Source organism: Stegodyphus dumicola, chromosome 7 (assembly GCF_044657685.1).
Source record: "Stegodyphus dumicola isolate Sdum_Otavi_A_Nest chromosome 7, ASM4465768v1".
Lineage (NCBI taxonomy): Eukaryota > Metazoa > Arthropoda > Arachnida > Araneae > Eresidae > Stegodyphus > Stegodyphus dumicola.
The window spans coordinates 30565273-30591470 of record NC_140774.1 but is presented as its reverse complement, the minus strand read 5'-3'; the positions used below and the strand labels follow the sequence as shown (position 1 = coordinate 30591470).

Here is a 26198-nt window from a genome sequence, read left to right as displayed (position 1 = left end):
TTGTGCAATTTAGAATACGATTTATGTCTTGTGCTTTTCATAAAATTTTATTTTTTCATTTTGCATGTAAAAATTCTTTGTAGTGCAAGTTTCAATTTATTTTGCTTTTCAGATGAAGAACATACTTACTGTTCGAGCCTCTTCACATTATGGAATTAAAAAATTTTAGCATTTGATTTTATGCTTTTTTGCTAAAATTCTTTTGTCTGATTTCCCCGAAATATATGAATGAAAAGCACACTTCATAAGGAAAATGAAATGCTGTTCAAAGTTTTTACTTGTTCTTTCAGCTCTTTTTTTTTTTTTTTTTTTTTTTTTTTTTTTTTTTTGTGTGTGTGTGTGTGTGTGTGTGTGTGTGTGTGGTGGGGGGGGTAATATCATGCCTGAATTTTAGTAATTTTCTCACTTACTGTTTATTTGTTCGTTAATTTTCAAGGCATATTTATTATTATTTAAATTACATACATAGTTATCATGAATTTAAATTTATTTTTTATTATTTAGCATTTATTTTTATATTTAATTTCAATCACTCGCACACTACTTGAAAAGTAAGTGTCTGTGGATTTGGAGAAAAAAATTGTATGCAGTATTTATATTTTTAGTTGTTCATAATTTCTGAACAACTTTCCATAGATCAAAAATTTTAATTTAAAATTAAGCTCTGAATATTTAGAAAGTGATAGTATAGTAAAAATGAGTAAATTTTATCTTAATCGCTGGATGATTGTGGGAGCAGTTTTCCACCCCTTCACGTTGGCCTTCTGCTTATGACGTCACTGACCACTCAGCCGCTCATGCTCAGGCCTTATTCTTTGAGATGGTGTTGGCTATGGTTCTACATATCTAAGCAATGTAAGCAAGTGTTTCAGATGGCAGATAGGGGTTGGATTTGAAGAGAAGGTAGTAAAGTTGTTGGTATATGTACACAGCTCTCACTATAGCACAATTCTCCCAAGAAGTTGTCATAGGTCTGCCATTGTCCTCATGATAATTATGGATACCATGTTGGAACTACTGTTAATATCATCTGTGTCATCACTTGGATCAGTATACTTTGCAGTTATTTGTTACGACCAATCCACTTTTCTCAAAGCTGTGATGTGATTACATTTGAACTTCTCAGTTGGTTGGAATGGTGTTAGATATGTCTTCATAGCAATTTCATTTGCTAATGAAAATAGCATTACTTTATAAGTAGTCCAGATTGCCTCTAGAAGTAAAGGAGCTGCCTAGCTTGTGTTTGGACATGACATTTGCTATTTGCATTAAACCTATTTTTTGCATTCATTGATTGTGCATGTTCTATCTTTAGGTGTCAAAATTTCTTGGCATGTGATGTATGTAATACTAAATAAGGAGCAAATCAAGTTCCATCTGTCTTGTGAGGATAGCATGGCAATTAGTTTCATGTGTAAATAAAGCAATACTGTCTATAGTATATAAAAATGTATAAATGAAAAGTAAAAACTTAATCTTAATTGCACGCTAAAAGCAGCAACAAGTAGTGGTAATAATGTAAAATAAATTAAAATAATATATTTAAAATCCATCCCATGTTCAATTCAGAACAAACCAAATAGGACAGAAAAAAGCCAGAAGTGCAATGTGAAACTGTGTGAAAGGTACAAAAATACCAGTACCAAAAAGTAAAAAAGAAATTTACATCTTTCACTTCATTGTCTTCAATGGATTGTGTGTAACAAAAGAAATAAATACATTAGCCTATTTCTGAACCAACAAGACGCAAATTAAAGTTTAATACTTAAAATATAAATAATAATAACACGTAATATTTAAAATACTTCTGTCTTTGTTGGTTCAGAAACAGGCTGATGTATTTACTTCTTTCATTGCACCAACCCCGTGATGATGATGCAGCAAAACATATAAAGTTCTTTTTCCCTTTTTGTTTTGGATTTTTTTCACCTTTTTTCTGCCATTGTTGTTGTTTTTGGCATTTGTTTTTTTCACGAATTGAACATGGGATGGATTTTAAACATATAAATTAATTTATTGTGTATTATATCTATGGACATTTGGTGCTAGATCCATAAAACAATTATAAAAAAGAATTTAAAAATTCTTTAAGAGTTAAGTTATGGCAGGTTAGCATTTGTGGGAAGTTTCTGAATGTAAAGGAGACCTTTACATTTTATATGACTAGAATACTGTTGAATTATGAAAAAGAATATTGTTTAAGTATCATGTATTGGAGTGTTTACTACTGTGAAAATAGTTACACAGTGGCAAAAACAATTTTATGATTTCTTAATAATTACTGAGTGACACACATTGTATAAATTTCAAATTAAATAATAAAAAATTGAAACTACATTAATATACTCAGTTCTTTTAAAACTTTCAAGGATGATTTGCCAACATCCTTGAAAGTTTTAAAAGAACATCTTTGTAATTGAGTATGCCAACATTGTTTCAGGTGTGCAAATTTACCTATTATTTAATTATCAAGTATTTAATTTTCTGACATATTCAATGAATGTGAAATTCTCTATATCCCTTTCATAAATTTTGTATAATGCAGTGAATTACCTATTTAGTTGACCAAGGGTTCAGATGTGTTGCCTTGTATTCAACATATGAGTTAGTGTACCTCACAGTTTTCTGCAATATTTTTTTTAGAATTTTAGATGTAACACTTTCATGGGCAATTATGCCATAAGCTGCATTTGCTACATGAAGTAATCTCTGTTTTATTACTTTAAAATATCTGCAACAGTAATATAGGTGTGTAGAGATTTCTTGGATTTAATATACTTCTGTTTTTCATTCTTTGGTGGAAAAATTTTGAATAGATACAAAGAGCATATAAAAGCTTCAGCATTTCAAACAGCTCCTAATTAGAATCTAATATGGATTTTTATCTTTCATTATCTCAAGGTAATCAAAGATAAAAATTCTATGATAATGTTGTAATTTATGTAAATATTTGTATATATGTGTTTGTAAATTGATTTTTATATATTTTTATGTTTTTTAATTATTTATTTTAGTGCTTTTTCTCCGGAAATAGTATGCTTGTTCATTATGTATTTTATATAATTTTGAAGCTCCTTATGTTTGTAAGCGTTTATTTCATGCATTATGGCCATCAGTTTTTAATTCTGAGTCAGTTTTTCTTGAAATCATAAGGATAGCACTAATAAAGCTAGAGATTATGGGCAGAATTTCTCTGGTGAGCTTTGGTGACAATTACTAGTACCAACACTCATAGAAGCTAAGGAAAAAAAGTTGCCAAGGGACATTTGGGGATTTTTCACCAACTCATTTTGGAAGTGTGCATTTTTTAAACTTTAGCTGTGATTTTTCTATAAATTTTTATAAATAACAAAGAAAAACAAACAAAGAAATATATATAAGGAAATATATATGTGAACACAGAAATATATATAAGGTTGTATTATAGCAATCGGTCTGTAGTTCAATTAATATAAAGTATATGACTGTTTTGCTAGAAAGCATATTATTGGTGATTACTGTTTTAATGATCTGTGATATTATTTGCCCATTAAGAAGACTCATCTTAGTTCTGTTTTAAAGCTTCCTTTTTATCTGGCCTAAGTAATCTAGATCTCTCTAAACTTATAACATAATTGAAAACCGAGTTTGTGTTGCTGAACTTTGTGTAAAATAGATTATAGGAATGTGAAAATATGCATTTAATATTCCTGTGTTTTTCATGTCTGTTAAGGATTGAAATTGCAAATATGATGGTAGATAAAAGTTATCATTTAATATAGATCAGCCTTGTATTTTTGATATGTGGATAAGGGGATAATGAGGTTGTCATGTCAAAGGAGAAAAAGGTAAAGAAAAACAGAAATTAGTTATGTGTGAAAAAAAGATTATCTATTAATTTACCAGTTTTAATATATAGTATTTTAGCTTTATTAATAGTTTATTTTGAATATTTGCCATAATATTCTATTTTAATTTCAGTCAAAAATAAAGTACATAAAACAGACAACACAAATTTTGAAAGATAAGTACGATGGAGATATTCCTCGTACACTGAAGGAGCTCTGTGGGTTACCAGGTGTTGGACCAAAGATGGCTAATATTGTAATGAGTGTTGCTTGGAATGATACTGTTGGAATAGCTGTTGACACACATGTTCATAGAATATCAAACAGATTAGGATGGGTGAAGAAACCCACTAAAGATCCTGAGCAAACACGCAAAGCATTAGAAAGTTGGCTTCCAAAGTAAGTGTGTTATTGTATATTTTCTTTCTCTAAATATGCTACATAATGTAGTATTGTTGTCACAGAGAACGTAAATAAAAATAAAACACTTTTATGAGAAATTATCACAGGTATTTTGCAACAACATCCAATACCAAAACTTTCTGTGCTGTGGTATGTAATATATGATATAAAAATGTATTATATTTATCACCATAATACTGCAAATGTTCATGACTGTTAATTTGAAATATCATAAATCAAATGCATTTTAAAACATATTATTTAGATGATGATATTAAACAAAAAAAATAATGGGTAATGATATAGTATGTTACTGTTTTTTGTTAACTATTTATTTTTTAGATGACACCATTCAAACTGATTGCTGTCTTAATCATTTCTTCTGCTATTTTATCGCTCAAACCACCAAAGAAATTTGTTAGTCCTGCAGACAGTATAAGTACTAATACTCAATCAACTGAATCATGCTGAGGTATTTTGAAGCTTATGCCATGTGGAGTACTTTGCTGCAAATGCTTCCACCTTATCTCACAGAAGCATGGTAGAGATCCGCTAATGGAAGTGATGACTAATTTTTGGCCATGCTGCGCAACATTCATAATGTATATTACTGAAAGACTCATAAAAATGGCCTTTTAAGCGCCATTCTTGCTTTTATTTTGTAAAATTGGAAGGAATTAAAAACTTAATAAGTTATTAAATTAATTATGGGAATAGTTTTTATTTAAGTCTTTTTAAATATTTGTACAATCCAGCCCCACTATAACAAACTTAAGGGACTTTTAAGTTGGTTCACTTTATCTGATCCTATATATATATAAAAAAGAATCATCTCACAAAAATGTGTAAAAATGAAATGAAGAAGCACACAACACATACAAAGAAAACTAATTAACATTTTCTCATCTATCAAAACAAGTGAATAATACATTTAATTTTAAAAAATTATATTGATATTTAATTATTATTGAGATTTAATTAGCTATTATTATACACATTTATTTATTTGTTGGTGGTTATTTTCCAGTTTCACTATAAGTTGACAAATTTGCACAATAGATTGCTTAACATAAATATCACAGTTCTCATCATTCTCTTGAATTACTTATTTATAGCTATGAGTAATTATTTTATCTATAAAAATGTAAAAACTGTAAAATGAATAACACAACATACTTATGAATTTATCTTTAACTTTTACTTAACTTCTGAGTACAAAAATAATCCATAATTTTCTCTGGTTAGATGCAGATTGGAGAAATATTTTATCCATACTTTTGTCCAAAAATTGAGAAGTTTCCATCACTTTTGGTTCGATAGTTTATCTGAATAAAAACTTATTACTCAGAGCTTTGGTATTCACTGTGGTAGGAAGCTCCTTTCTATGTATTGCATTTCTTCAATATTTTCATTAGCATCAAAAGAAGAACCATCAACATTAGCATTTCTCATTTTAATTTCTGCTTCAATGTCTTCATCACTTGGATCTTCTCGACTAACAACATTATTGTTGCATGATTGAATAAAATCCATATCATATTCTGAAAATACTGAAGCACCATTTAGCAATAGGCAAATCCTCATTTTCCTCTTATCAGCATGCCAAAAAAATATCAGATGGTTAATTCTGTAAAATAAGTGGCCAAGACATTTCTAACACTTTTCCATCAAGAAGTGAATTATTATTATCAATGTAATTGCTATACTTCTCTACATTGCCTAAAATAAGGTACTTCTTAAAATGACACTTCAAGCTCCTGATCATACCTCCGTCCATAGGTTGCAGCATCAAACCTATGGACATTGGTTTGTATTTGGATGCAAGAAAACAATCCATTCTATGTTTCCTGCATTTGTGGGGACATGAAAGCTTGTAACCAAGAGTAAGTCTTTTACTTTTTGACAAAACGTTCATCATCCCAACTTTTGTAAATCGTTTTCAAAAACAGTTTGGGCATTATCCATTCATTGTGGTTAAATTTGATGAAACAGGATTAGATGATCTGTGCATTATGATTAAATCAAGCAGAAAGAGTTTTCACATTTTTTTAAACATCTAGGCATTTGAAATTTTGCAATTACCAAAAGCCTACAATGCTCAGTGCCATTCTTATTATAACATACAAGAATTGTGATTCGTATTTTTGATAATTTTCCACCAGTGCATCTTTGGTCTGTAAATTTAACATTTGCTTCAACATCATTTATTAGAACAGCCAGCTTCATTGGCATTGAAAAAGTCTTTTTCATGGTACTGGCAAGAGCTTCCATGTAATTTTTTCCCCCTTTCTTAATTTAATTTTGAAATACTGCCTAATTCTCTGAAGTTGAAGAAATGCTGAAAAGAAACTTGAAGAAATGTTGTTTTGCTTCTTTAAACCTCTCTAGTCAGCCATTTGAGCACAAAAAGCCAGTCTCTTTAAAGCATCTGGCAAATTCATTGGCCTTTGTGTGAAACATCTGTCCAGATATCGGCAGATAATAGCTTTGTAGGCTACATAGTCACACTCCAGCTTTGTGACTGCTGATACTTTAAAATGCCCTTATCTGAAGCATGGTAATCCTAAACTCAGTTTGCAAGTATTATTAACAAGTGAAATAACTTGTTAATTCAACTTGTGAATAACAATTCAACAAGTTGTACCGCCCTTAATCGTCTAATGGTGATCTAGCTTCACAGAGGCTAACTTCATTACTGGTAGGGAAGTGATGTAGGCTACATTGTCACACTCCGGCTGCCAAGACATTATTTTGGTAGTGACACTTATTGATGGAAAACGAAAGTGCTAATAACTACTACTACTTTTACTTACCCATCACATAGCAACAAATAAAAAGAAATAAAAAATTATATATTCTAGAGATACTGAAGTGTTATCATGACTGAAATCAACAAGGAATTACCTTTTTAATAAGCAAGTAAAAACCAAGTGCTAGAGAGAAAAATAAAGATGTTATAATACGAAAATTGATTCTTGCTTTTTTTACCATTTAAATATTATAAAAAAAAAAAAAAAAATCTCAAGCGGCAACAGCTTCTTTGAACAGTGAGCCATTTCAGTAATGCTTCTTCAACATTGCTATGCTAGGGCTTTCTCAACTTTTGTCTCATATCAAATTTTTTCCATGTGCAGATATTACCTATTTCTCCACATGGTACCAGTTGTAGGTTTGGATAAACTATATTCCCGGCAGACATATATCTGGCCGCAACAATTTTGTATTTTTCAACTAATGTTTACCTAATCCTCAATGCAGAGCATTTTTCACTTACAGCACACTACACAGATGAATTTTTGACATAGGAGCCAAGAGGCTGGTCAAAAATATGTGAGAATTTTCTGTTCTAGAACATATGAGCAAGGAAGATAATGTCATGAGCATTGTGTCTGACAATAACTTTTCTAAAGAATACCTTATGTCTTGCAAAAGGCTTAATGCAAAACTTCTTTCAAAGGACAGAACTTTGAGAGCATTTATACTCAAACATAGCAAATGAATAAGGATCAAAATTTCATCCTATAAGGACAATGCAATTGTATAGCCTCCAAATTCATAAAAATGTATTCAATTCTCCCACTCTTTCTGAATTTCAAATTTCCATCATAGCATTAGCTTTAAATAGGACTCTGTCTGATGACTCAGTCCTTTATAAAGGTTATAAAAGCTTATAAAGCCGAATCAAGTAATTTGAATGGAATATGAGAACCTATTAATGTTTTATGGTTCATTGGTGATGTTCTAAAGGTATGCTTATTGCATTCTCATAGAATGTCACTGCCATCTCATCATGTATTATATACAGCAACAGTCTAGAAACTGACTATTTATCAGGCTGTATGGATCTTATATTTTGTGTATTAGCAACTCCTTTCTGGTTTCATGGTTAAGAAATATCTTGGCAGCCGAATGTACTATTGGAGCAAATATTTGGACTATCATGGTGACTGTACTGAAAAGTAATATTTACTAAAGCTTTACTATTACTATAGATGTGCCTGTGGAATAAAGTTTACCACTAAAAGAACTCATTGCCTACTTCTTGCCTAGAAATTTTGGAAAGTGTCTATTAAAGAGGTTTCTAATATCAAAAATTAAAAAATACAAGTACCTTAATATTCAGTCAGACCCAGCAGAGAATTTTTCACATTTCTTCATTGTTTTGAATTAAGAGAGAATTTTTCACATTTCTTCATTGTTTTGAACGGTCACTGAAATCTTTAATGCTGTTTCTTTTCTCTTATCCTATGTTTGAAGCCAGTGCAGAATCCATTACCAGTCAAAAAACCATTGCAGTAACTTTCTTTTTAAAAGGCAGCTGTTTTGAATTTCTTGTAAGAAATGATGATGGATGTTTCCATGACATGGGTACTTTCTTCTATATTCATGTTTCATCACTTATAACAAAATGGTGAAAAAACAGAAAGCCTTTCTCCATTAAACTGCTTTATTAAATACATAAGACAGTTACGTTTTTTTGACTTTGTGAGCTGCTTAGGCACTCAATATGAGTGCATCTTCTGTAACCATTTGGCACATGAACAATATTGTGCATACTACATATGTTGAATTTTTTAAGAATATTGCTGAGTTGAATGCAATGATCATCTTGAATCAGAGCTGTTGTTATGTTTCTTGTCTGTCAGATCATCTTTCCTGCTTTTATCAACTCATTATATCAAAACCAAACTTGGTTACATGGCATGACTACATTTCAATAAGATGATGATTGATTTCTGCTGGTGCTTTGTTTCAGGTACAGTAACTTTATTATTGTGCACTTCAATATTCAATATTTCCATTAGCATAGCTATCTTACAACTAATGTTTAACTGTGTTGAAGCAACACTGGTACCATCTACTAAATAACATTCGAATGGTGTGATCATTTACTGCTCTCCAGGCAGGAGATTTGAATAAAAGGAGGATTATTATTCTAATAAGAGCTCTAGTTACCTTACTTTTCGAGTTCTCATGTTCAAATTTGTCATGTTTTGGATACTTAGGGGAGGGAAGAAAAAAAAAATATTCACTCATGGTTTACTCAGTTTCTTCCTAAATGAATATGGTTTATGAAAATTATCGTAAACTTTTTTTTCTCTTTGGACTTCATACATATGAATTTGTTCAGCTTCAATTGCAAAACTTAAGATTATTTCAAATTGAACCTTTATCATGTTTAAATATTGTAAATATAGATAAAATGCATACATGCAATGCAAGATGCCATATGCTGCACACTGGTATGAAAGAAAAGCGTACCATTCTGGTTGTGCTCTTTCATAAAGCTCTAAATCTTCATTAATTCTCAGTCTTAAATTCAGTTTAATTAGTCTTTATTACTTTCTTTTTCATTAAGCTTATAACTTAAAATCATGTTAAAAAATCTTTGTTACAATTTAATTATTAAACTATATGTGTTTTTAATTGTTGTATTTTCCTTTATAAGAACAGGTTAAGTTATAAGGATGATTTCTGTACTTTAAGTGTTTAACAATTGTTTCATGTGATACCAAATTTTAATTTTTTGAATAATGTATTCATACTTCTTGAATATAACAGTAAAATTATAGTTTCCTAAGTAGATATAAATCTAGTTAGGAAAAATAATCATACAACCTGTCAATAATTATAAATCAAGATTGCTTTCAATTATAAAATAGTATTGAGTTTGTCTAGTATGTTTCTGTGCAAGTGTAATATTTTGCATAAATTGTAAAGCATAATGCATTGCATAATGTATTAATTTTTATATGAATTGTAATCAGCCAGTTTATTAGAATCTTATTATGTAACATAATTACATATATTAACTTTGAACTGAAGCATATTTATGTTGCACATTTTCATATGACTTTAATAAATTACTTACATCTTGAGAGATTTTTATTTGACATAACCTTTTGGTATTTTTGTGTTAGAAATCAATGGAGACCAATAAATCTGACATTAGTTGGTTTTGGCCAAACTGTTTGCAAACCAGTATCTCCATCATGTGAAGTCTGCTTGAACAACAATATTTGTCCTTTTGCAAGAAGTGTTTTGTCAGGCAAAAATAAAAAGAAAGTCAAGAAATGAAATTGTATAATTTTGGAATTTTTTTTTACTTAAAATATAAAGAGTATCATTTTTTTAAAATACCAATACATTTGCATGCTGATTTTGGATTTGAACTTTACTTTATTTTGCATTTTGTTTGGTACTGCAGCAAATAATTAATTGTACTCTTGAAAGGAATTATAGTTTTTAGAAAACAATTTTTATTCAGCTTTTAGCAGAGTAAGAATTTTAAAAGAATCCCTTAAAACTTTAGTTTGCTAAGAAAATGATAAATAAATTACATTGTTTTAATGGCCACTTCTTTTATAAGTAATTTGGAGCATAATTATTTAGTTGTATTATATATATATGTATATATATTTGTTATTGATCATTAGTTAATGTTTTCTGTTTGATAGAGAACTTTGGAAAGATGTAAGTCTGCATTTAGTTGGATTGGGGCAAACAGTATGCAAACCCATTAAACCTAATTGCCAGGATTGTTTAAATGTTCATCTTTGTCCTACAGGAAGAAGCAGTAAAAAGTAAATGTGTGTCTAAGATGTATTTTAAGCAAATGTAGTCTGTATGTACCAGTAAAATATAAACATTTATGTGATGACTAATTTTCTAGTTAATGCACTGTATTTTAAGGTTGTTCATATGTATTTTAACTTTCATAATAAAAGAAAAACTCTGTTGTGTGTTGTTGTTTTTTTAAAAAAATGTTGATGTTCATTGTACAAAGCATTTATTTAAAAAAAAAGGAAAAAAGACATATTATACAGTGCAAGAAAATGCTTTATAACATACATTTTTCTTTCAGTGAAAACAGATATATACAGTATTTACATAAGTTACATTTCTTATCATTAAATATACATAGAGTCTTTGTTAAACTGTAAAAAAGAAACAAAAAAAAAATGATCTAAATTAGGGTTGCTCAAAATTGTGTTATTCATAACCTTCATAACCTTTTTTAGTCAGATGAAATAGTTCATGATTCCAGCACTTGAATAAAAAATTAATGTTTGAAATATTCCAATGTAGTTAGGAAGAAATTTAAAGGGATCTAAAGTGAAAAAGTAAAGAACTCTATTTTATGGCATGTATGTAGAAAAGAATTAACAAATAGCCACGAGACTGCTTGCATTGTATATGAACTATAAAAAAATACCTATTGTTTATATAAATAAAATCTCTAATTATCTATCTATTCATAAAAGTAAAATTTTTAAATGTCCCTGCATCCTCCAATAATTTTTGCACAATTTCTATTTAAGAACCATTAATCTTAATGTTATCTGGTGGTATAGATAACTTGTAACTAATAATTAAACTTTAAGAATGGTACTGACTAGTTATCTAGCATGTTTAGGTGCATAAAAGAAACTGTTAAAGTATATGGATCAGTTAAAACTTTTATTTGTTATTTCTTCCAATTTAGTTTCTAATTTCTGTCATTATTCAGATTTATTGGTTAAACTTGGAAAATGAAGATTAAATTAAAACAAATGCACATTTTAAAAATTTTGTATAATCATGGATATGTAGATATTCATTTGGTGGGTAGTTATTGCCTTGTGTTAATTTTAATAAACATCTTAACATCGCCTACCTTTATCTCTAAAGGTAATTGAGTTAGGTGTTTATATGAAGAAATATATACAGTTCCTGAAATTTTATGCTACATTAATTCCCTCTTTCAATACATGTCGATGGTTTAATATATATGCATCGTGTTTGACATCAACGTGTATACCTGAAAAAAAAGTATATTTGATTATCATATTTATATGTTTAATTATTGATATTAAAATTTTCCTAAGCTTAATATTATTTATGTTAACAATATTTAAAATAACTTTAAATAAACTTAAGAATTAATACAAAATTAGAACTTTCATTCTCAAAAGGATGATAAAGAAAGATAATGATTATCCAAATAATAAGATGCAAAATAAAACTCAGCATTTTAATTTTCAGAAATGTAAAATATGAACCAGTTATTTACATTAAGTGATTCTCAATAAAGAACTTTGTACTTACCTAATTGTTTGCTTAGAAAAACATTTGACAATGCGGTTGTGAGATTCATTGCTGTAAACCGGTTTAAATTTGAATGGGCTCCAAACAATCGCCTCATTGTTTTATCACATAAAAATGGCACATCACATTGATTAAGATGAACTGTTCCCCTGCAATGTAATATGAACTTTGATTTCATGAATTATTAATTATAATTGGCATAAACTTATTAAAAATTGAAGCACGGGCTCCAAACAAATAGTCAAAGAAATGAATACCTGGATTCTACTTAGCAAGAGATATAATTATTTAAAACTCTGGGGTCATTTACTTATATCAAAAATAGGAATTCAACTAGCTTGAATTATTTTTCATTGAATTCATGTTAATTACATAAATTCATATAAAATGAAAAAGGTCCATTTTATTAAAGTTTGAAAATTAAACTTTTCATTTTATTGTCAAATTCTAATGAACTGCATGCTTTGGAAACCAGAGTGTGCAAATTAAGTATCATGTTTTCCTTAGCTTTGTGTACATATCTTCTTTTGAATTTTTGTTCTAAACTAGGATTTTTTTTTTATTTGTGAATAATTACAATTTATTTATACAATATCATATTTAATAACAAAAACTATAGCAATTAACCAAACTGTTATAAATTTTTAAATACCTTATATAATTTGCTTTCTTTTCCTGAATCATCAGTTCCATTGTGAGGTTTTTTTTATTTTCCATTTTATTCTAGAAACTTATGAATAAAGTAATTGTGATTAAGTGAAATCAAACATAAAGTGTCTCTTTCCTGCTAAAGTTCTTCTTATATGTATCGATAATCACTTATTTATTATTATTAACTATTTTTCAGTAAAACTGGAAAATAGTTTTTAATGCTCTTAAACTAAAGAAAAAATAAATAACTATACTGTTTATAAAAATCCTAGTGGTAAAGTTTTCTTTAAAATGAATCCCTGTTGTACTACTGCCATTATAGTCTGTATGTGTACAAATGGATTGAGAGCATTCAAGTGCTAGAACTGAAATTTCGCATTTTTTTAAAAGAAAGTTTAATTATTCTTTAGCTCATTTTCTTAACTATGTTTTCAATAGTCTATATTAAGAAAGTTTCTACAAGTGCTGTTTTAATATCCCTATTTGCCATTGACATATACAAATCTATTTGTTTCAAAATCTAAATAAATCATCTATGATGAATGATAAGGTTTGCTTTGACATTTAAGGTTGAGCTTGCTATGAAACTTTTTTTAAATGTCTGAAAACTTTTTGTTGGTTTGGTTTATTTGATTATGGAGGACTTCTTTCTTTTTTTTTTTTTTTTTTTTTTTTTTTTTAAAAAGAGGAGAGATGCCTTCATGGAGTATATTTTAAGCTGAAAAGTTTTGGACAAGTAAGTTCTTCGTTTATATTTAGAAAATAATCTGAAAATTCAGTTTAAGAAACAGCAGATAACATACTCAAACACACACGCATATATGTGTGTATATATATATATATATATATATATATTCTAGGCATTAATTATTGGTGAAGGTAAAAAAAAAGTCAACACAAGCACAAAAATTCTGAAACTCCAGTCATTAAAAAATTATTTCTGTAACAAATATATATTATGAATTTTGTACATTTTTGTTGAATTGTTTACGTGTAACTATGCATTAGAAAATGCTAGTATACTGAATTTTCTGAGAATCGAAATTGTGTTTGCATCCAAAAATGAATGCAGACTACTGGATTTATGCATTTCTCAAGTACAGAGTTTGTTTTCCAAGATCTAATATTTCAGTAAAACTGGATTTGGTATCATCTTCCTTTTAATTATTTTGAACTGGAACATAGCAGCTGTTTTCTCTTGTATGCTTGCTCTAAATTATGCATAAAACGCAGCTTGCTATCAAGCTGTTTTACATTATCTGAGGACAGTGATCTTCCTGAGTATGCAAATGCTATTGTGCAAAAACTACTAATTATCTGTTTCACTATACAAGCATAAAATGTGATATGAGAGATACTTTTATTGTGCATATCTGCTGTTTTTCAAAAATAATTTTCTGCTTAAAACCTTTTACGTAAAGCAATATGAACTTACACGCCAGAACATTATGACCATCCCCACATTTTTCAATGAACATGTCTGGATGACGTGGAGGGCATGTGATTAAGTGGGAATGGAATATAACTGCTGCTAGAGAAGGTAAGGAATTGTTCATGCTCTTACTTTTGCGAGTAATGGAAAGGTTGCTGATCTAAGCGAATTTGATATGGGGCAGATTGCAATGGCGCGAAGACTCGGAATGAGTATTTTGGAAAGACTGTGCGACTGGTAGGTTGTTCATGTTCTGCCATTGTTAGTATTTATGCAAAGTGGATAAATGGCGGTGAAACCAACAATACATACCAAGGTGTTGACGTTATCAAAGAAAAGGACGTCAGAGACTGTCCTGACTGGTACAGCAAAATCATTTGACAATCAATCACCTGACAGTCGAATATAGTACAGGTCCAAGTGCAAATGTTTCTGAACACGCAGCTCAGTTGACATTGTTGGGTATGGGACTGCACAGCAGACGTTCCACTCGTGTGCCTCTGTTGACCAAGCGTCATTATCAACTACGCCAACAGTGGGCCATGGAATGTCAAGACTAGACCATGGATAAGTGGAAGATAGTTGCCTGGTTGGATTAATCATGGTTTCTCATTCATGATGTCGATGGACGTGTCAGGGTTAATCGGGTTCCAGGTGCACAGTTGCTCTCAATTAGATTTATCAACATAAAATCAGAATGTTACCAGCTGAACATATAAGAGCAAATATGGAAGCTGTATTGTAAAGTAGTTTGGTGCTAAAAATAGATCTTTTTACAAAAGGTTAAAAAAAAAGTCAAGACTTTGCTAGAATGGTGAAATGTGTGAAAACAATGTTCACTTGCTTTTTTCTCTGGAATAATTCACACATATTTGCTAAAGCTTTCGAGTTTTACCAATTATTAAATCTCGATATGAAATGAAATTCCATTCGCTACCTTTATCATTAAAAAGTCATCTTTCACCTGAATGAAATAGTGAAGGATTTTCTAGTGATAGCAAGGCACCTTTGAAGAATCTTCCACCGTCTGAATCAAAATTTTTTGAATTTCACTTTAAAATCAGCATTTTTTTTTTTTTTTTTTTTTTTTTTTTTTTTTTTTTTTTTTTGTTGTTGTTGTTGTTGTTGTTGTTGTTGACAATTTTAGGTACATTTTATTCTTTTTCTGTTTTTATTATAGTGAATTGTGAATACTTTCTTCCCTTCTTGATTGTTACCATTCTTTCATTCGTTTTTACTTGTAGAAGTATATTAAACTATTAATTAAATTATTGGAATAGCACTTCTCATAAATTAAATCAACGATATATGGTTTCCCCCCCCCATACATCTTGTAAATCTTGATTATTAAGTAGAGAATATTCTGCTGCTCAGAGAAATTGTCACACCATGGAAAAGCTGTAAACCTGAAATTTAAGGCAAGAGTTAATTACATAAGAGATACAGGTAATTAAAATTTCTACTACAAAAGTGAGTAGAATGTGTATGCAGTTGAAGAGGTTGAAATCTGTCTCGGAGACAAAAGATATCCGTAAAAAGAAAAGCATTGTATTGGTAAAATCTGCTGTTTTTGCTCTGATAGTAATGCATAAGTATGTTTTAATACAGAGTGAAATATTATAAACAACTGATGGATTTCGAAACAGAATCATAGAATTACGGAAAAGTTGTTTTTCTTACGAATTCACTTTTGCGACTTCAACTGATCTACTGTCAGCATCGGAGACTGCATAGATATTAAGACCATAAATGGGAGTAAATTCCCTTCTTTTGCAAGTCTAGGTAACATTTTGCGGATCCACAAGAACCAGTCTTTCATTTGCTAGTACCATGGAAGAGACCGTATATTAGATCATCCTATCGGCCTTACACTCAGCATCAAAATTCAGATCCTATTTCATTCACGATTTTACCGTTTACAATATTATTAATAGTCAGCATTATATGTTTGTAAGGTTTTGGAACCAGAAGTCTTAACTTTACTACAGCCACATACATGTCATATTTCAACAAGGCAGTGTTGTGTAGTAGCATTTCTTGTGTGTATTAATTACTAAATGTCAATTCTCCCTAGACAGCTTAATTATTCAATTTATCTTCCATAAAATACATTTGGAAATAGTTGTTAGAAAGTTGGCCCATGTCATTACGTCCAACTACAACTAATCAGGTATGGATACGTATTCAATCTGCATGAAATAATATTGCACACATAGCTATCCAACGACTGTATCAGTCGCTACCATGCTGTATGCGGTACCTTGTATGGTTAAAGAGGCAGATAAAGTTCAAAATTTATAATGTGTTCCTTTTAACTTAGAATTTTAATTAAGTGTACCTTACATCAGTTGTTTCAAACTGCATACGGGCGAAATGCACAATTTGGAAATAAGTGAGGGGCCAGAATTTGTTTTTAGCCAAATAAAATTCTTATCGGTAAAATAAAAAAATATTTTAGCTAAATTTTAAATTTTTCTTACTAAATATTTATCAAAATATTCATAAACAATAATACTAATGTAAAGAAAAATTCAAATTTATATTTATTTTCTTAAAGTTCGGTATTTGCAAAAAAATGTTTTTGGTTACACTTTGTAATTCAAAATCTATTGACAGTTAAATATTAATATTTCAAACTGACATTTAAGTGGAAAAATTTAATACGTTTAATTAGTCATTAAATTAATTACTTTAAATTTTAAAATAAAAGGATTTGTCACCGTGAGGTGCTCAAGACTGTTGCCAGTGACAGGCGCAATCTTGCTCTCCTTGCCACGATGAATTTCGTGGGCTTGTTCTGATGTTACTGTCGAACAAGTGAGATAAGTCACAACAACAATAAATAATGACAGCCAACCTCTTTTCTTATTTTTTAAATTTTTCTAAGATTACATTAAAATGTATATGTTTGTATGTAAATAATTATAAAATTTTAGTTAAACACAAAATTTGTATAATGTCCGTTCATCGGAGAAAAGTATCTTCGTCATGGATTGTAGATACTCATCGGATTCTTCCCTTATTAATTTTCAACTATGAAAAAACGTTGTTGAAATCAATATATTCTCAAACATAACGATCATTCTTAATGCAAAAATTAGTTACTAGGATTATTTATTTTTTTGACAAGTACGAATAAAAGTTAGTAAAATTTCCTTCTTCAGATCTTTAAGATTTATATCACATTCTAAATTTATTAGTCCTATTTATAGATTTCTGATGGAAATGAACATAATAAAAGCTCGGACTTGAAATAACTAAAATCTCGAAATCTTTGCAGTACCACATTGGCAACAAATATATAATTGAAATGTCTTCGCGAAGGCCACCAGTTTGGGACCACTGCCTTACGTTATACATATTTTTTCCAATAATGTTGTAAGTTACATCTTTATTGGTGGAGTAATTTTTCTGAACAGCAGTGTTACATGTACATTTTCTGTCATTTGAAAATATATGCTCAGAATTTTATTTATTTATTACTTATTGATACTATTCACACGTTAAGCAATACTTTAAATTATACGTACTTTAGAGTGATGATTACACGCAGAGACTTTGTAGATTCCATCATTTTCATCACCTTCAGATTTGCTCTTGTTTGAAACTTCTCCATATTAATGAAAAGCATTGGCTGTTGAACTTTTCGGAAGATTGAAGTTTCTTCTGTAAATGGTAGCATCCAGGTATCAAGTCCTAATCCTGCCCTAATATATAATAATAATTATTCTTTTCATTAATATGAAAATTCTGTATTAATTACGTACAGAAATAATAAAATCAGAATATTTTTTCACGAGGCAGAATTTGATAACGAGTAAGCTGCTGAGCTTAAATCAATTAATCGCTGTTAACACAGAAGTCTTAAGATTGGAATGCTTTAGCAAACATTTCTGTAAATATGTCATGCAACATTTTAAAATTGCATTCAGCTGTCAAGTGGCCGAGTGAATAAGTTCACAGGAATTTAGTAACTCGCCCCAGGTTCAGTTTCCTATAAAGATACCGAGTGCATAGGATTTTCATTGTTCTCCCCCCCCCCCATGTGTAATGTGACTATAAGTCAGTTTCCCTTGGAAATTCTGTATGAGAGTATTCCTTCAGCTAGCATTACGCTATAATTTATTAAACAACAGCAAGCCTAAGCAAACGATAATTCGGTGTCTTTGTGGGAGTGCAACTGAATATTTTGTTGTGCATTATAAATGATTATAATGAACAATTATAAATTAGCATATGTTTGGTCTTTAGTTGGGATTTTCTAGGCAAATGATTATTTCGAAACAGAAATATTAATTATATTAACTAAATATTTTGTTTTGCATTATAAATGATGTGAGAAATGATCGTAATGAACAATTATAAATTAGCATATGTTTGGTCTTTAGTTGGGATTTGCTAGGCAAATGATTATCTTGAGACAGAAATATTTTTTTCCCTTGCCTGAAACAAAAGAAAAATCGCGTTATGATTACCGTAAAAACTAGTTCGAAAATTGATACTTAACTTCGCGAAGAGGTTTTTGAAGTGTTTTAAAGTCCACACCAATTAACTTTGACAATTTTTAATTATGCAGGGTGGTTCTAAATTGTTTTTACAAATTAAGATGGGTGATAGTACTCCAGAAGAGCAATAATTACCATAGAACGTAAGGTCGCCTTCCACCCTGAGAGGTAGAAAAAAGGAATATTAGAATTTCAAGTAACGTAATATTAGAACGTAAACAGTGTTGGGAGAGCGAATGGACAAGACCAAAAGCTGCACAATCAGTTTAATGAAAACTCACACAGTGCACAAAACGGATAAAACCGAAAACTTGGCCTTCGAATGTTAATTCGGGATCAGACTTTAATGGCAATCACTCAAATGCGCACCTTTGGTTCGCAAGGTCTTAACCTCGCAAACGATTGCAACAAGTTAATTATTGAAATTATTAGTGAGAAATTATCTATTAGGGGGAAAAAACTGCTACCTTGATATCAAGTATCAAGGTAGTAGTTCCCCCCCTTCGCCATCTTCTATCCTGTCCTCCTGGATTTACTGTGCTGCGCTCATTCTACTTGAAGTGCCTTTCTATGGGACACAAAGTTCTGACAGCAATAATACAACGTGAATTTTTCATGCTAATCTCGGCATACAGCGAAAGTTGGAGTTAGTTGATAATATTCAGCCCTTGATTAGGTTGCAATCGTTTGCGAGGTTGAGACCTTGCCAACCAAAGTTGTGCATTTGAGTGTTTGCCATCAAAGTCTGAGCTCGAATTAACACTCGAAAGCCAAGTTTTCGGTTTTATCCGTTTTGTGCATTCTGTGAATTTTTCTTTAAATTGATTGTGGAACTTTGGTCTCGTTCATTCGCTCTCCAAACCCTATTAATTTAGGATTCAGGTTAGAATTCTAATATTCCTCTTTTCTGCCTCTCAAAGTGGAATGCGACCCTATGTTCTATGATAATTTTTGCTCATCTGGATGAGTACTATCACCCCTCTTAATTTGTAAAAACAATTTAGAATCACCCTTTATAACGTGATATAAAATTGTAGACTGAAAACAGTCTAACATCATATAGTATCATATTTATGTATTGAATGGAACTAAATCCATTCCTTCCTTTTACTTCTGCTTTGTATTGCTGTAAATTATTTGTAAATAATCCTTTTTGATTGTATTGTTTTTTCTCTGCATTTTGTATTGCTTTATTTATTTATTTACTATTTTATAATGATAATTTGATGGTTTATTTTATGTTTAATGCAATTTGTCACCCCATGTTTTTGTTATTTAAGTAATTTGTTGTTCCATAGAATTATAGATTTCTTCATTCTGAGTGAAACAGATTTGATATTTTAAAAACAGCTCAGTTAGAACTCGAGATATAGGCAACTTCATTCTGAACGAGTCTTGCCGACTTTCTGGAAGATATGCGGAAACACTTCTTCGAAGCAGTCCGGTCGGTTCTTCCAAAAGTTTCCAGAGCTCATGCTGCAGAATATAAATACAGGTCGAAGAGCTTTTCATGACATCTTTTTGACCCCGCGTTTGGTATGAGGGGCTTATTTTAAAGTTAACCAAGCTAGATCTTTATTGTGGAATCATTTTGCTAATTAAATCCTCCCCTTAAAAAAAAAAAAAAAAAAAAAAAAAAAAACTTTTGTGGTTAGACAAGGGAAATAAATTCTCCATACTCGCACAAATTGAAGTAGGGATCAATCCTAGGCCCGATTCTTTACATTAGTTTGGTAAACGATTTTATAACTTTTAGTGAAGATCACATCGTACTACTTTCATGCTATGCCGATGACAGGGCAGTTCTTTTAAAATCCAGAAAAACAAATCATGCTATCAAGAGACTAGAAAATAAAATACCTGTCATCGAAAATTGGCGCTGCAAGTGGAAGACCAAAATCAATCCAGATAAATCTGATTCAGTTCAGATAAGTCTTACTTACAGATTTGATTGTAAGAAAATCGTGATTATAAGAAAGTTCAAGAAACAAATTGACAAATTATATCAATTTTTTGGCTTACAAGTTCCTCTTGTCTCTGCAGCGAAATACCTTGGAGTCAACTTAAATATCTCCTTCAAATGGAAAAATCATAAGCCGATAAAAGGCAAAACCATCAATACTATATTCAAACGTAGCCAGATCCTCTCAAATATTCTCACCATAGAGATTGACCTAATGATAGACCAGGAAAAGTAGAATCCTTTAGATTCTCCTTCTCCTAGTCCATCAATTAGGCCAACCTTCACTTACTATTTCTGGTCTATCATTAGGCCAATCTTGACTTTTTCCATCGTTAGGATAATTTTCAGTTATGCCTCACCTGCATGGGCAAATGCCACCGAAAAAGGTATGAAGCAACTTATACCAATTATCCCAATTAAGTTCTTGAGAAAAGTCATATGGCACTTTACTTCAATCGGAACATTCTCTTTATCATGATCTGAAATTTAAAACCATAAGTAAATAAATACGGCAACAAAATTAACGAAAATTTCTTCTACAGTGTGGCAAGCTGCTCTGTTGCAAACATTGCCGACAATCTAAATTATGAAATTATCTATGAAGATCTCCATATTAGAGGAGCTCATAAAATTAGGTAAGATAACTAAGTCATTGTTGCTTCATTTCCAAGGAGTCGCCTCAACTCTTAGTGGACTCTCTTCTGCGGAGTTTTTCATATATCCTTAGATCCTTATTTATGTACACAGTGTTTAGTGGATAGAGTGCCTCATCTGATCTTCTTAACCCTTTCGCCGTCCTCTCCTGTCCGCGAAAATTTCTTCCCAGCGACCGTCTGTTTTTCGTAGCGTGTAATGTTGTTTTCTCTGTACATCATAACTTTCCATACATAACTTTCGTAGTGGATAAAGGTCAATGAATATTAAGTAAAATTATAAGGAAATAAAGCATAATGGGAAAATAATATCTCTGCTTATTTCTAACAGCAGGATAATTTGATAACATCTGTTCCAGGCGGTCCACTCCTCCCATTTTGTTGTTGTAATCTTTTACAATTATTGGTTTTTTACAGTTTTTTTCCGTGTTTCAACATCAATCATCGAGTTATTATGGACTGTACTCATCAAACGTATATCCTTCTAGTCTTTCCAATTCACAATCTCATTTTTTATCTTTTTCTGCTGAGTAGACGTTGAAACAATCTCTTACTGTCTTGTATCTTAAGTAAAATGGCGCGAATATTCATAAAACCAGGGGCAAATTCAATTAGAAATAGAATACCTGATTAGTGCTGCCCTCTCGGAGGTATTAGAACAAACAAAAATAAAAAAACTCAAACAAGTAAACATTTAAAAAGCGTTTTAAACGTTTAAAAGTTTTGAAATGTAGAAGAACGCTTGTAGCGCGTTACGGCCGTCCTGGGGAAGTTTCACTTGAACGCGCTAGACGCGTTACGGACGACGAAGAGGTTAATTTCAAGAATCACTTCTTGAGAGTGCGAATAAAGACTCATCACTTCCATTACTTCTCACACAGGGACTGTCTGAGACAGCGTTGGATGTTGGACTTTTTCGAGGTGGGGGCAAAAACTCTCGCCAATCTTCCTTTTAAGTTTCTCTAATATGTTTTGATTTTTTTAAACAAACACGAAAGTAGGATAGAGTTTAAGATAAAACGTAAAATCCATTTTATACTAAGAAATTCTTTATGGGCTAATTTTTATTATAATGGAAAGATTCATATCATCGAGTCTTCATCACCATTCGTTTTTCCGCTCTCGGATCGGCCATCTCCTAAGCTTCTCATTATTCCGTATTCACTGCATATAGGTTAGGTTATTTGAATATGTCAAAGCTAAAAGGCCTTCGCCTAACAGAAGGGATGCCTTCATGGAAGACGTTCTAAGGGAAATTGGCTCGTATTCATGTTACAGATTTTGAAAACCACGAAATCCATCCATACAGCCAGCCCGTTCGCTTGGTTTGAAACCAAGCAAGGCTGAGCTACTAGTATTCAGCGGTTATAATCACTCGGTCACTGGTGGAGCTTTTGCATACAGAATATGGGTTGCCGCTATGGAATTATTAACGAAAATTAAAAATTCATTCTGCGAGCCTTTTGTTCTGCAAATACGTCAGTGGCATCATCATAATTAATTTAATGCATGGTTTGATTTTCCATTGCAAGACGCAAGACTTGATAAACGGTCTTGGCTCGTCGATGATCGCAGATAGTTTTTAATAAGTTTTTAATTTGGCTGAAGCTTCGCCTACAGCTTGCGGATGTGTTCGGAAGCGTACAGTAAATCCGCAGTGTGCTACAAATATTGTAAAAGGCATCCTGCAAATCATAGGTGCAGATCTGTTGCAAGAGATAGAAAGCGCTAGTCTTTTTTATGTCGCTGAATTGCAGTGGGACTTGTTCTTTAAAAATGGCGAATTCATTTATGTTAGAACTCATCTATGTTAAGGCCTCGCTCATTTTTCATGCGAGATTTGCTCCATTCTTTTATAATTCTTCAATCGACATATTCAGTATTTCATGCTCATTGAGAAATGCAACATTTGAATTTAGTGCAGTAGCGGTATTAACCCACGCTTTAATTTCTGATCAGGTTCGATCAAATATATCTTTTCTGTATTAGGAAGTAGCTGAACAGGTTGAAGTGTACGTGAGTCGTCCTCCGACAATTCTTCGTCGCTTCAATCATTGCTTGCTGCGCTTTAGAATTCGTTTATTTGTCAGAATAGGCTCAACTTCAATTTTTCGGCTATTACTGCGACGGAATGCTGGAGAATAATACCTTCCGTTTCAATTTTAATATTTACTCGCTTGATTTCTCGAAGAATATCAGCCCAAATTGTCAGGTTGATAATAAGTGCAAAAAGTTTCACAGCATGTAGCTAATGCCCTACCATGTACTTTGATTCGCATTACGAGAAATATTTTTTATTTCTTTCAAGGATTTTAATACTTTCGATAAATTAGTTAGATGGACTTTCACAGCCACATATTTTGCCAAGCATCTTGTCTGGCTGCTTTCTTTTAAGTTAGTTAGTTTTTGTATAATTTTTCATAATACTCCCATCTAGTAGTGGATACGACAAAAAAGCAAAATACTTTCAGAATAATTCCAAACAGGTTAACTGCTTCCGGGCACGATAAGGTCCAATGCGCACCGAGAAGATTCAAGGAATGAGCCAAACATGGCACAAATTCGACCAGCTGATTCATTTTTGTAATCCTAGTTTGTAATCCTTTATAAGTATCTAACACATTAGACCCGTTATCGTAAGATTGACCGCGGCATTGTCCAATATCTAAATCAGCAAGTGTCAATGTTTTCACAATCCGTTGAGAAATCTATTCTTTCCACCAACTTCCATGAAATTAATAAAGCCTTCGTTTATTTTGAAATTCTGAGGCAATTTAGCTACAATTTGTTTTTCCTGTCCGGCCGTATCTTTGGTTCTTTTTCTATATTCCTCTCCCGAGAGTATTTTTCTAAGCGCGCTTCTGATTTATTTTACTTTAAATAAATTAGTTATGATTTGTCTTCATAAAAACAACTAAAATTGATTATTCTCGACAGAACAAAGGCCGCGTCAGCGCACGCTAACTAAATGGTTGCGTCTCGCTATAGTGCGGACTAATGAAAACAAGCATATTAAAAAAAAAAAGAAACCTCAAAACTGAAATAATGATAATAGATCCAGCTTTGAAAGCCTGAAATTCACCCCACCGCTCCGACTTAATTCAAAGTTTCAGGCTGGTAGGGAAAAAAGTCTAAATGCCTTGCTTCATTCCTTGGAGATAGTCCATGCTGATGGTCTGTTGTATGCTCAACGCATATTAGTTTGAATTATTTCATTAGTCTAGGATGGTTCAAGGTTAATTTTTATTGGATATGGTCTTAGAAAATGATTACAATGCTTCTCCATTTCCCAAGAGACACTGATATGGAAACGGGACGCCTCGAAGCTGCCGTTCTACTTCTCATTTGAATGTTCTCTAATGCACCTTCACTGATGTTATGCCTCGAGCCCCTCTGCTATCCTTCTCTACAGACTTATCTATACAGCCGGCATTAGCTGTACTTAACTTTCTTTTAACTTTTTATTCCCTTAAAAATGTTCTAAATATTGAATTATAAATCTTCTTAAAAGAGATTTTTAAACATTGCTTTAAAATATCAGCAAATTGGACTGTTGTAGCAAACTTGACAACATTCCAAATACGATCCAATGCTACACTAGAATTTGATCTGCAGAGAAGTAGTCGTTCGAGACAGGGAACCCAGCTTGCCCTGTCTTACCCCCCCCCCCCCCGATTCGGGACTGATCTGAAGTTAGAGGAAAGAGTTACCCAAGGTAGCTGATGCTTGTATAATAACTGAGTATTCGAGTATCTTCGCGACAAAGAAATTCCAGGAAAGGTTCTTAAGTGTGTTAGATCCAGTTTCTAGATTTCGCATCTAAGTTTAGTAGCATGAAAGCTGCTGTCATTGCTTGGGAAGTTCCCCAAAATTCTGGCAAAGAGATACTTTATATCTCGTCACCTGTATTGATTGAAAACAATTTCTCCGCCTTCCAAGACTGCTCTGTTAACGCTCATTTTTGCTTGCTGTTAACGCTCATTTTTCTCGTTCTGAAGATCGGTAGTTTGAGCAAAATTTTTGATTGTCCTAAATCAACGACTGAAGTGCAAATTAATAGTGATGACCCCATAAATTCATCTAGTAGTGTGTTTTTGAAAAGTAAACTTCTTCTTATTCTGTTTGAAGACCTGATGTCATTTGGAAATAACTTTTAAGCTTGTTCCTAACTCACAAAAATATTAATTTTGTTGGAACTTTGAAACCTTATCACATTGAGATTAGACACTGAAAACTGGGGATGCCCTGAAAAGTGCAATTATGTGCTTGCAAAATTCAAACACTGAGCACACCATGCTGAGATATCGGGAAGAAAGACCAATTAAAATTTCTCTCAGAGGAATTCCCCATGAAACTGAGGAAAATGCTATATTGAATGCCTTTACCCGGCAGTTCTCAAGAAAGAATCACGATGTATTTCCCAATTTATTTTATAGAGTGTTCACGTACTGACGAATGCCGAAAACTTTACAGAATATGTAAACTACTTAACTTGAATGCCAGGATCTAGAATAATAAAGCCAGATATTTTCCCATGCAGTGCTTTGCTAAATGTGTTTGGTCATGGACAATTAAAGTATTTTAATTAGCATAGGTATCTCAAGTGCTCGGGGATATGACTTGACGTATACTTGTAATTTGAAATCTGACTAAAAGCCTGTCTGCCTAACAAGGGGA

The 26198-nt window shown here is 31.5% G+C and overlaps 2 protein-coding genes across 4 annotated transcripts in view; one reads left to right on the top strand and one right to left on the bottom strand.

Moving 5' to 3' along the window:
• Nucleotides 1–10970, top strand: part of LOC118179356 (endonuclease III-like protein 1) — a 54240-nt gene extending 43270 nt beyond the window's left edge. For 2 of the 3 annotated variants that reach the window (XM_085820047.1, XM_085820048.1), the window contains 2 exons: nucleotides 3961–4226; nucleotides 10151–10970. In XM_085820047.1, coding sequence (XP_085676173.1) covers nucleotides 3961–4226; nucleotides 10151–10307 — 423 coding nt within the window. In that variant the 3' untranslated portion in view covers nucleotides 10308–10970. The remainder of the gene's footprint in view (nucleotides 1–3960; nucleotides 4227–10150) is intronic. The other variant, XM_085820049.1, reaches the window with a different exon arrangement.
• A 32-nt stretch (nucleotides 10971–11002) lies between these two features.
• LOC118179357 (platelet-activating factor acetylhydrolase-like) overlaps nucleotides 11003–26198 on the bottom strand; it is a 43930-nt gene continuing 28734 nt past the window's right edge. The window contains exons 6-8 of the mRNA XM_085820046.1: nucleotides 17931–18107; nucleotides 12318–12466; nucleotides 11003–12030 (exon numbers count right to left, since the gene is read on the bottom strand). Coding sequence (XP_085676172.1) covers nucleotides 11951–12030; nucleotides 12318–12466; nucleotides 17931–18107 — 406 coding nt within the window. The 3' untranslated portion in view covers nucleotides 11003–11950. The remainder of the gene's footprint in view (nucleotides 12031–12317; nucleotides 12467–17930; nucleotides 18108–26198) is intronic.